This window comes from Arachis hypogaea, chromosome 12 (genome assembly GCF_003086295.3).
Source record: "Arachis hypogaea cultivar Tifrunner chromosome 12, arahy.Tifrunner.gnm2.J5K5, whole genome shotgun sequence".
NCBI lineage: Eukaryota > Viridiplantae > Streptophyta > Magnoliopsida > Fabales > Fabaceae > Arachis > Arachis hypogaea.
This window is the reverse complement of record NC_092047.1, coordinates 99,909,302-99,921,112: the sequence shown is the minus strand read 5'-3', so window position 1 is coordinate 99,921,112 and position 11,811 is coordinate 99,909,302. Positions and strand designations below refer to the sequence as shown.

Genomic DNA, 11,811 nt, shown 5'->3' with positions numbered 1-11,811 from the left:
TACTACAATGAGTAATCTACAGGTATAAGTTTGTTATGTCAATCAACTTTAATTAAATTGGTCTAATATAAAAAAAAAAATTTTACCATTCTTATTCACTTATTTATCTAAATTTTATTGTTTAATTGAGTCAAATTTAGTTTAAAAAAAAAAATTGTACGTATAGCACTTCTCTAGTAAATATAATTTAAGGACAAAGTGATGTGGTGTATTTGTAATTTATTTCTTTTGTTTTCACTTATGATCCAAAAATTATCTCATATTAATAAGATCTCATCTAAGTATGGTAAGTAGAGATTAATTAGGTAATATATATATATATATTATTAAATAGAAATTATATTGGTCATGCAATAAAAATTACTTGTAATAAATACCAAAAATATTTGTAAAGTTAAGGGATCAAATTATAATTTTTAAATTTTTTGAAATCCTTGTCTCAGATAAAGATAACATCATCAAAGCATAAGTTTTATATTTAATTTTATAAATTAAATGATAATTTAATTAGTATAATATTTTAATTATTTTATAAATTATATATTTATATAATATAGTTGTTTATTTTATATTGTACATATAATTATTTTGTTATTTTTTTTGAAAAAAAATTTAAGTTTTATATTCCTATACTATTTTGGAGGACTATATTTTATATCAATTTTTTCAACATCAAAAATTCTGATCATGATTCCTTAGATGTTAATGAGTCAAAGGACGATTTTTAATGAATTTTTAAAAATCGTTTATTGTTCAGTTTTAAATTCATAAATTTGTAAAAATGTAGATTTTCTAGAATTTGAACTAAAACACAAAAGTTAGATTTTTATTCGTATTTGTTTTGATATTTTATTTGAATCTAAATTGAAATATTTCTTTATTCACATTTATGTTTTAAAGTTAATCAATTAACTTCAAAACAAGAAAATATCAATAATATGTATCAGTACTAAATCGAAGCTAATAGATTCGATTTATCATGTGCTTCCAACATAACATAGTGTAAATTGAATTAAATTGATTCGATTACATTGCAAAAAAATATAAATCGAATTTCATTATAAAGATAAAATTGGACATGTATGTAAGCCATTTTATTTTAGGACATTAATGTAATATTGATCCACATTTAATTTTTTTTGTGTGAATTACCCTTCTTTAATCCAGCAAGAAAAATATTTAGTTGTTCAAATTTTACTATAACGTTTGGTGATGACCAAATAGTAATTGCACCTTGATTAATAGTTATAGTTCTTCATTTAATAGTAAACAAGGCTTAATCAATCTCATTAAGAAAAGTGTTATATTGCTACAATTAGAAATTTAGAACTTATGAGGTACCTACTAACTATATAGTATTTAGCATGGAATTCAGGTGAAGATGCAGATTCTCACGTGAACATTGCGTCTTCTAAGTGAAGAACTCATGATGGATTGATGGAACGTTACAATTTCAATTTCTTTTGTTTTTCTCAGAACTTACATTTTCATTTCCTTCAATTAGATGCTTTAACATTAATTATTTAATATAGAAAATGACGTGCTACCAAACATGTACGTAACAACTTGGTTATGAGTTAAGACAACCATTACAATTACATACAGCCATGCAACGAATTGGTTCGCTTTGAAAAACGTATGGGGTAATAATATTAGAAAATTTTCAAGTGTTCCTGAAATATCGAATTTTCAGTAATTTTAACCATTAATTTTAATATATATATATCAACGGTTTAAATTATTAAAATATTGGTATTTCAAAAATATTTAAAATTCTTTCAATAATATTTATTTGATAATAATTATGATATTAATACTTATTATATATAAATTATAGATTATAATTATTAACAAATTATACTTTAAATTAACATTTGAATTCAAAGTTATTGTATAGTAAGGTAAAATTTTTATATATTTAAATTTTTAAGTTTTAATATGATATTATTTATATTTATATCATAAAATATTATATTATTTAAAATTTTAAATAACCTTTTTTAATTAATTAATTAATTAATATTTATATTTTCTAGTCTTATTCCTTGCTGACTTAAATTATTTATCAAAAGTTCAAATAAAAAACTTTCCCATATTTACCAATAATGTAGTCAATAAGAAAATGATAATAAGAAGTACGCGTACCATACTCTTAAATTCATAAGAAACGTTTAAATAATAGCCATTATAATATCATATATCCATATCTAAAAGAAAATGACATAAACAATTCATGACAGCTGAGATTTCTATGAATTATTGTATACAGGAAATCAGATAAGGAAGAAAAGTAAGAAACTTTATTTTAGGAAAAAAAAAAAGAATGAATAATGATACTTAAATTTGTGTGAGGTTATGAGTAACATTACTTATTTTAAAAGTTCTATTTGTTTGTCACCAAAAAAAAAAAGTTCTATTTGTTTCTTCTTTTCCCCTTATTTAAAAAAAATTGCAATGAGAAAATAAATTACATAAATAATTGAAATTTCAAAAGAAACAATGAAGGGAGGAGACAAACTAAAAAAAAATTGTTGTGCTCTGTTATTTTTCTCCATATTTCTTTCCATGATGTACAATCTTATTTCTTCTCAGAATAGTTCATTTTCGTTATTTGCTTTTCAACCATCAAAAAAGGAAAAAAAAAAAAAAAAAAAGGAGTAATGCTGCTGGTCCCAATTCACTTGGCATGTCTTCACAATTTCGTGAGCAAACATCTAAGTGTATCCAAAAGTTTGGATGGATATATCCCAAATTATTTGAGTAATTATAAAGATATGAGTAGAAATTATATGCGGCCAGCATTACTCCACCAAGAATTCCAAAGTTTATTATTGTGTATATGGATAAAAGTTTACGTGTAGCGATTTTTATGTAAAATTATTAGTTAAAAATTATTAGATAATAATTTAATTAAATATATTAAATTATTTAATGGTTCTTAACTAGTAATTTTATATGAATATAACTATATATAAATTTTTACTGTTATCCTTCACACCTTTATATTATTAGAGACAAATATGAAATAAGAAATCCAAAATTTTTTTTAACTATGCTACATATATTATTTATTTTTAATTTAATTAATATTTACTTACACCAAATTAAAGGAAAATTCTAGGGGGCAACAACTTTCTTAAATTTTGGCCAGCATGTAGCCAACAAAGAAAAATAAGTTATTGAATGAAATCTCACACCAATCTCACACCATTAAAACCATCGTTGATGGTTACAAATCACAAAAGTTGCTTGCCTAGCATTTCTCCCAAATTAAAACACTGATTACTAATATCTAAACTAGATGCATATGGCTATATATATTAGTTGGTTCCTTTGAATATAAATAACACTTCATTAATAGACATAGCTTTAAATATCAGTTATATTTAACATGCTCTTACCTTTAATAAAACGGAAATAAATAATAAATAATACTTAAAAGTCAAAATATTTTGATAAAATTTAAATGATAATCCTTTTGAAAGTATGAATGATCTTTTCATTCATTTAATAAAAATTCAGTTTGTTACTTTGAAATTAACTATTAATAGTAGAAAAAATGCTAACATGTTTTTTTTTCCAAAACAAAAAGGAAAAAATTTATAACAAGATCATAAAGTATTTGACAAATTTGGATTAATTTTTAAAATAACTTATAACTTTACTTAACGGAACTTTTTTATATGCGACGTTAGTATTGACAGAAGAAAAGAGAAAATAAAATTATTGAGTATAGAAATGAGAATAAGGACAAGTGTATAACTTGGCCTTATTTGAGCATTTTGTTATGGTTAGTTACTTTTTAAAATATGTTATGAAGTCTGTTGTAACTGCTTTAGCAGACTTGGGTATATATATAGAACAGAGTTGTGTAACTAAGGCTGAGTTAGTGTAAAATTCTTCACGTTTCAATATTGATAATCGTAACTATTTTGCTCTGAGTTTGTTCTGCTGCACCATAATTCTGTTGATGGTATCAGAATTCTTTGTCCGAAAGATTTAAAATTCGATCTTTGGTGAGTCTCAAAAGTAAAAAAAAAAAAAAATTAGCATAAAGCAAATAAAAAGATAAAAGAATGCCTTTGCAAAAATCAAATGAAGATGAAAACAATGTCTCAAGCTACATCAAATACAGCGTCTCCCACTCCAATTCCTATACCAGAAATCCAAAAACAACCCCTCCCCTACCTTTATTTATCCCATAAGTAATAAGCATCCAATAATAATTAGAGCTAAGGCTAGAATTGTCAAGCCAAAAGCTCTAGTCACCACTATATCAGATACCAAAAGTGATGTAAAATTACCTAAAACAATATCTATTGCTCTTACCATACCTCATTGGAAGAGGAATCAAATATGGACTTTGGTCCAACCACCAAAAGATGCTAAAATCATAGGTTGAAAGTGGGTCTTTGCTGTCAAGAAACTTTCAAATGATGAAATATAGACATTTAAAGTTAGATTAGTTGCTCAAGGTTTCAAATGATGAGTATTTTGTGATGGTTAGTTACTTTTTAAAGTGTGTTAGTTGTGAAGTCTGTTGTAACTGTCTGGTATATATATGGAACAGAGTTGTGTAACTAGGACTAAGTCAATATTAATAATTGTTACTAATTTGCTCTAAGTAATGATTGCTATTATTGGTTCAAAAATCCTCAATGATCAACCAACATGAATTTTAAAATATGCAAATTTTATTTTAATAATACACAAATATTATTCTTTTTCAGTGATGAAAATAATATTTTTTTGGAGAAGAAGGAGATGAAAAAGTGGCTGCACCAATAAAATTCCAAACCAGTCATTACTACTTATACTATATTCCAAGAAAAGAAATGATTAGAATTGTGTAGAAAAGTATCAAATTTTGTTTGTTTTGGGTTCCATGTTAGTGGCATGGTTGAGAGTTTGTTGAGCATCATGATCCATTCCAAGGGTGAAGAGACAAGCTGCTTGAAGATAGAAAGCAGTGAGCCATTGAGGAGACACTGTTTGGGCTTGCATTGCATCTCCTAATGCTTCTTCTCCTTTCTCTTTCATCAAATATGATAAGCACCTCCTTGCATACACTGTTGGTGATACCATTGTTCCTCCATCTATGAACTGATCCATTCAAAAGTAAACAACATAATAAGACTTTGTGTGCAATAGTGAACAAACCAACTAGCAATTCAAATTGTCACAGTCCATGGAGTACATGTTATTGGAATTTGGCCTATTACATCGCCTGATGATAAATTATCTTATTGAATTGTTTCAATGATCTAAAAAAATAATTTCTTAGATAAATAAAAATATTATTTAAACTACTAAATTAGTTCTCATTTAACCAACTACTTAATACCCTATCACAATTATCATTACATCCATTAATTAGTTTGCAAGTGGCTATGAAACACGGATACTTCGTTGAGTTGTCGTGTCCACATGTCGGACATATTTCGGACACTACACTCATCAACATTCGTCCGACATGCGTGTCTGTTGTGTCCAACTGTGTCTTAATAAAAAATGAAAAATTCTTCTTTGGACATGCTTCGACACACTTAAATATCATCACGTGTCAGCGTGTCCAGTCTTATTCTTAACGTATATTCTTAAAATAAATTTAGATATAATATATATTATTATTTATTACAACAAAATATATTTTAAATATTTGATATAATTAAAAAATTAAAATATATATTTTGATATTAATAAAATATCAAAATATCATTACGATTTATCTAAAAAATACTTTATATTTTATATATCCCTCTTATAAAATTTTAAAATTTGTGTCTCCGTATGTTCCATGTCGTGTCATGTAGTATCGGTATCAGTGTCCATGTCCGTCCATCATAGGCAAGTGGTTGTTTAAAAAAATCACTACTTTCATATAACATGACCCAAAATTAATGAGTTTCAATCCTTTTATTAGTACAAAATTTTAAAGAAGCAAATTCATTTCTTTTAGATAATAATATTCAAAGGGATTCAAGCTCCTATTAGTCATTGATGCAGAAACAACATTGTACATGAACACAAAGGGCACTTACTTGAGTATAGCAATTAATGGCAGTGGCAAAGTCCTTTGCTCGAAAAGCAGTATCTCCATGCTTCTTCAAATTCAAGGTCTCCTGCATTTGACTGGTCCATAATTGAAATGAAAGCTGCAATTCCACAATAACAATTTAGTGCTTTCAGCCCACTCCAATTACTTGGCCCAGCCCAAATTTTACTTGATTGGGTTTGGGTTCTGAAATTTCATTCTAAAATTCCATCTATAATCAAATAATTCTTTAAAAGAATTCATTTTAAGAAATAAATAATGATAATATTGTAAACCATGTGATTCCATAAAATTTTATAGGAATTAGATATTGTTACTACCTAATTAATACTTTCATTCTTTTATTATATATTATTTTCAAATTATTCTCAATAGAAAAAATTATTTTATCATCATAAAAAATAAAATAGTGAGAATAAGGAGTAAATTGAAAAACTTTAGCAAAGAGGGAGAGCTAATATCACTTTATCATTTTAGAATCAATGATTAAAGATTTATTTTTAAGGTTTTTTTTGGTGACTTTTTAAGGTTTTAAACTTTAAAAATTAATTTTAGTTAACGAGAGGTGACAATTTTAGTTAAGAATATTAGCATCCTGTAATTTTATAGGATACATAGTAAATTAGTAATTCTTTTATTATTATTATTATTATTATTAGAACCTAATCAACCGATTTGAGCGAATTAACCAAAAATCAATTACTAAACTGATTTTAGGTTAAAATCAATTGTCAATAAATTGATAAAAAAAAAACCAAAAAAAAAAAAAAAAAAATTAAACCACTTACCCTGGACTTTTTAATGATTAATTAATTTAAAATAATTAACAAAAAAATTTATTTTTTTAAAAGATATATATTATGTACATAATAAATATATTATTTTATTATATCTAGTTTAACTTCAGTTGAATTTCATTTAAATATTTAAACTTTTGAATTTTTTTATTTTTTGTCGGTTTGATTTTCAAAACATTGATTATTATATCTTGAGTTGTTTTTTGATATAAAAAGTTTATAACTTCTAAAAATAAAAATAATCTAATTTAAATCAATAGTAAAAATTATTTTGGGTCAAATTTGAGTTTTAGTTTAACCCTAATTTGACCCAAACCCGGAGTGAAGTGAAGATGGAGGGTCAAACACTCAAACCTCATTGGCAATTCCTTCATCATCTTTGTAACCAATCTTCTCTAATATTTCATGTATGGCAGTAAGGTCCACTCTTAAACAAGCTTCCCCAAAAGGTGTCAATGCCAATTGCTTTGTTGAGGATAATGTAGTTTCATGCTTCAGACCCATCAGAACATATGAGGGAACCTGCTCATTTACTATCCATAATGAGATATTATAGTCTTCCCAATATGGAATTAATATCAATAGTGTTAAGTATACATTAAAAATGAGTTACTCATCAATCACAATATATACAAATATGTATTTAACATTTTATAAAAAAAATTTATTATACTATTGTATACAAATTTATTTATAGCTCAAATGGTACAATTTCTCTATACTCAGTTAAGAAATTACGAATTTGAGTTTCCTTATATTTGATTAAAAAAAAAATTAATTATTTTACTACGATAGATTTTTTTGGTCAACAAAACATCTTTTTGGTCAACTTACTACGATAGATTTAATTATTTAGTTGTAATATATATATACACAAATTAAATACATATAAAAACATATTTTTAATGTATATTGGTATTTTTTATTAACAATAGTTGTTTTGTTTTCTTTCACATTCGTTGACAATAACAGTTAACATCATCATACTGGGATAATTCAAAATCGATCAACCAAAAAAAAAAAACAAAAATTGAACAAACTGAAACAATCGAAATACTGAATTTTTGCCTTGTTTTTACCGATTCGTTTCGGTTTTCGATTTTAAAATTTAGGAAAAACCTCTCACTAAACCAAATCGACAAAAAATATGTGTAAAATATCCAAAACTACCCTACTTAAATTAAACCTATCCTTAACATCATACTACTAAGAATTTAGTGATTAGATTAGGTGCATGTAAACGTTTGCGGCTAATTTTTTTTGTGGATGCGAGATGGGTTAAAATTGTAGAAGGTACAGAAATTATTGAGTCTGATTTTTATATTTTAATTTTTTTTGAAGTAGAAATCGAAAGGTCTAATTTTTTATATTGGAGAGTTCAATTTTTGTACCTCAAAAATAAAAAGATCTAATTTTTGTATTTTTTATAAATCGGAGAGTCCAAATTAAATTGTGCCACATTTAAAAATAACACCCCAACAATTCATAATCTAAAAAAATACCATTGTCATTCTAATATAAAAAATAAAAAAGTGAACATTTGCGTATATAATAACAAATATATGTAAACACTATCTTGTACTTTAACTAAGAAGTCTTAAATTCAAATCTTAAAAATTGCAAAATTATTTTTTTTATCGATATATATATAATCAAGAATATTTAAGAACAAAAATTTGTCCACTAAAACTTCTCTCATTCTCGTTATATACAGTAGCTGAATGTAACTTATTGCCTAATTTATTATTTAAGGCTGTTCAGAAACCATGAAAGAAGGGAAATATTTCATGAGAAATAGGCTTATCATAATAGAAGACATCTTATAAAATAATATATCTATATATATCAACCATAAAAACAAATAGGATTCAAGAATACTGTTGGTACATATATTATATATTATATATTACTAGTTTTAATACTAAAATATGTCACATGTCACTTTTTTATTATAATTAAAATTAAATTTTTTTATCAAAAATTAAGAATTTTTTTTACTAAAATTCTAGTCTTCTTAGTCGATAAAAACTTTTGTCCCATACGATATTTTTGTAAAAGTAATTTGATTTTATAATTTTTTTTAACATAATATATAATATCAAAACAAAAATCTATGTAATTTTAAAAAATTTATACTTTCATAAATATTATTACGGATAAAATATTAGTATATTATATATAGAAATAATATTTATACACTAAAATTAATCACGATATATTTGTGTTTAGTTTAATTCAATTTTTAGTGTGAATGTGTAAGTAGTACCTCTGATTGTTTGTGAAGTGAGATGAGAGAAGCAACAAGAGACTTAGCATTTGGCCTCTCACGAGGTTCATACTGCAAACAACGAGAAGCCAAACGAACCAACTCTGTTCCATCATCTTTTGAGAAATGACCCTCCAACGCTGAATCCATCAACATCAAGAAATTCTTCCCCCGAATAAGGTCAAGTGCCTGCAAATTTGATGATTACAAAATCAATTTCTCTCTTAATTAAGAATGACTCAATGATTTTGTTTTGAAATTAAAAGCAAACTTACATGGCTTGGGGGAATATGTTTACCACTCAAGAGATCAAGCAACAATGTTCCAAAACTATAAACCACACTCTCTGGGGTCACTCTCCCTGCATATATATAAACCAAGAAGGTTATTACAATTATTGTAACATTTCAAGCATATAAAGAGTGGTTCCATCAATAGATTATACCAGTCCTTAGATACTCAGGAGGGGTGAAAGCCAAATTAGTGCTGTAACTCTTGCCATCTCTGCTGTTCTTCATGAGGCCAAAGCAAGACAACCTAGGATTACCATCCTGGTCAAACAAGATTCTATAGGCATTCAGATCATGATACAAACCCCTTCCTTTACTTGTGCAATACTCTAGACCTTGAGCTAAGTACAATGCCACCCTCAACCTCATTGCCCATTTCATTGGCTCTCTCTCCCCTGCATCCATAAAAAATAAAATAAGTGGAGGTTATTAATGAAATATTAGTATATTAATTAGAAAGAAAGAAAAAGAATAAGGTACAATGAAAGAGATGTTTGGCAAGTGTTTCATGGGGCATGAACTCAGCAACTAGAAGCCTCTCTTCCCCTTCATAGCAATAACCAATCAAATTCGCCAAACGTTCACTTCTAAGGCTCCCCACTTGCCTTGCTTCTTCCTGCAACATTATTCATTTTTATATAGATAATTGATATGAGTAAGAGAAAAGTAGTTGTTGTTAACGAACAAGGAATTGGCGAGAATCGGGCCAAGCAAACTTGTTGAAGCGTTTAATGGCGATGGAATTTCCATTTTGAAGCTTCCCTTTGTAGACCACATTGGGAGCCTTCTCTCCATGCTCAGACACTATGTTCTCCGAACTGAAACCGTTTGTTGCACCCTTCAGTTCCTCCAACTTGAACTCTCCAAACCTCACACACAACTCCTTTTCACTCTTTCCACCATTTTCTGCAACAAAATCACATCTTTCAAGGCCCAGAAACATTTCCATAGATTTCTCAATCATATTTAATACCTACTCTAGAAATTATATTAATAAATGGTTATATATTTAGTCGCATTAAATATATTTTAAGAATAATTTGGGACTGAGACGAAACATAAGAAACTAACCTTGGTCGGGGGATTCAAGGACACATGGTTTGAGGTTCGAGTGGAACCAGCAAAAAGAGAATTTGGAGCAACGAGCTCCCATGTATATGTGCAAGCTAAGAGTGAAAAAAAAATGGAGGAGGAGGAGGAGGGTGATGGTGATGAATATGGCTAAATGATCATGGAGTGCTTATTATTGTTGATGAGAACGCATGCATTTTGGTGTTATGATTCTTCTGTGAGAATAAATGGAAATAGTTTATGTGGCGATTCAAAAAGGTTTCTACCTACTGCTACTTATCTACTTTTAGGTTGTTTCAAGAACTATTTGAAATTTCAAAAATATTATTTATATATTAAATTTAGCGACTAAAATTAGTTATTATATATTGTGTAACTCATTTTTAATATGTATTTGTATTTTAATGTATAATTTATACTAGAAATTAATTTTAATGTACGTGTAACATGATTATTAGAAAGAGGAATGTTAGGATAGCAGTTTTTGTGATTTGTAGCCATCAATTAGTTATTATTAGTATTTTTAATGATGTGAGATTACATCTAATAATGTAAGATTACTCACTTTTTTTTTTGTTGGTTAAGTATTGGTCAAATTTTAATAAAATTGCTGACCTCCTAAATTTTCTTTTTATAGTCTAATGTCAATTTTTTGTTATGTGTGAAATTGAAAAATATTATTAAAAAATTAAAAATAAAAAACTTACACATAATTGAATAATGTAAAAATTTGTATAGTCACCAAATGATGTTAACAAATAGTCAAATACATTGCAAAAATATATATACACCAAGTTACCAATATCAATTTATTTTTGAAATAATAGACAATAAAAAGATTTAATGATCGTTAATCGTTATGGTCATATGCAAATAAAAAGTTGTCTTATTAACAGGAATATATAGATTGAATCTTAGACAAATTACATCCATATATGATTATCTTAAAGAGGACAGATCTTCTTATAGTTTCCTTCCTACCCAGCATTCACATGTAAAAAATATTGTTTATTTTTTATTTAGCCTTTCCCTTTGAAATGGACACTTTTTTTTATCGTTAAATTGTAAAGGGATAAAGGGCCTTTGCTACCATTATTAACTTTTCGGTTTGAGCTTTTTGCTTTTACTGCATTCTCATCATTTTGCTTAAAATTTACTAAAAGCGAAAATTATTTTTTAAAAAGTAATATTTGTGTGTGTGTCTATATATATATGCACAATTAATCAAGAAGGAATATACTTTTTGTTTGGAGAATAATCATTTCTCATTTACTGACTGACCATTTGTTACGGCCCAGCCCAGGACTCCTGCGGGTCAACCCGACCCGAGCT

General features: G+C 26.7%; 1 protein-coding gene across 1 annotated transcript; it reads right to left on the bottom strand.

The window, feature by feature from the left end:
* Window positions 1-4,676: 4,676 nt before the first annotated feature.
* LOC112727857 (serine/threonine-protein kinase BSK6) lies at window positions 4,677-10,777 on the bottom strand. The gene is made up of 9 exons (XM_025777781.3): window positions 10,480-10,777; window positions 10,094-10,314; window positions 9,889-10,024; window positions 9,564-9,803; window positions 9,394-9,479; window positions 9,119-9,307; window positions 7,207-7,374; window positions 6,042-6,155; window positions 4,677-5,103 (listed from the first exon to the last, which is right to left on the bottom strand). Exons 1-9 carry the CDS (start codon window positions 10,559-10,561, stop codon window positions 4,861-4,863), a joined length of 1,479 nt encoding a protein of 492 aa, XP_025633566.1. The 5' UTR covers window positions 10,562-10,777; the 3' UTR covers window positions 4,677-4,860.
* Between the last annotated feature and the right edge of the window lie 1,034 nt (window positions 10,778-11,811).

What these genes read in the sequence shown, in the direction of transcription:
- LOC112727857 (XM_025777781.3), bottom strand. Translation starts at nt 10,561, where the DNA reads ATGGGAGCTCGTTGCTCCAAATTCTCTTTTTGCTGGTTCCACTCGAAC. An exon ending in CCTTGAATCCCCCGACCAAG is followed by an intron (nt 10,315 to 10,479) that starts GTTAGTTTCTTA and finishes ATTTTGTTGCAG; the next exon opens with AAAATGGTGGAAAGAGTGAA. An exon ending in TGCCAAACATCTCTTTCATT is followed by an intron (nt 9,804 to 9,888) that starts GTACCTTATTCT and finishes TTATGGATGCAG; the next exon opens with GGGAGAGAGAGCCAATGAAA.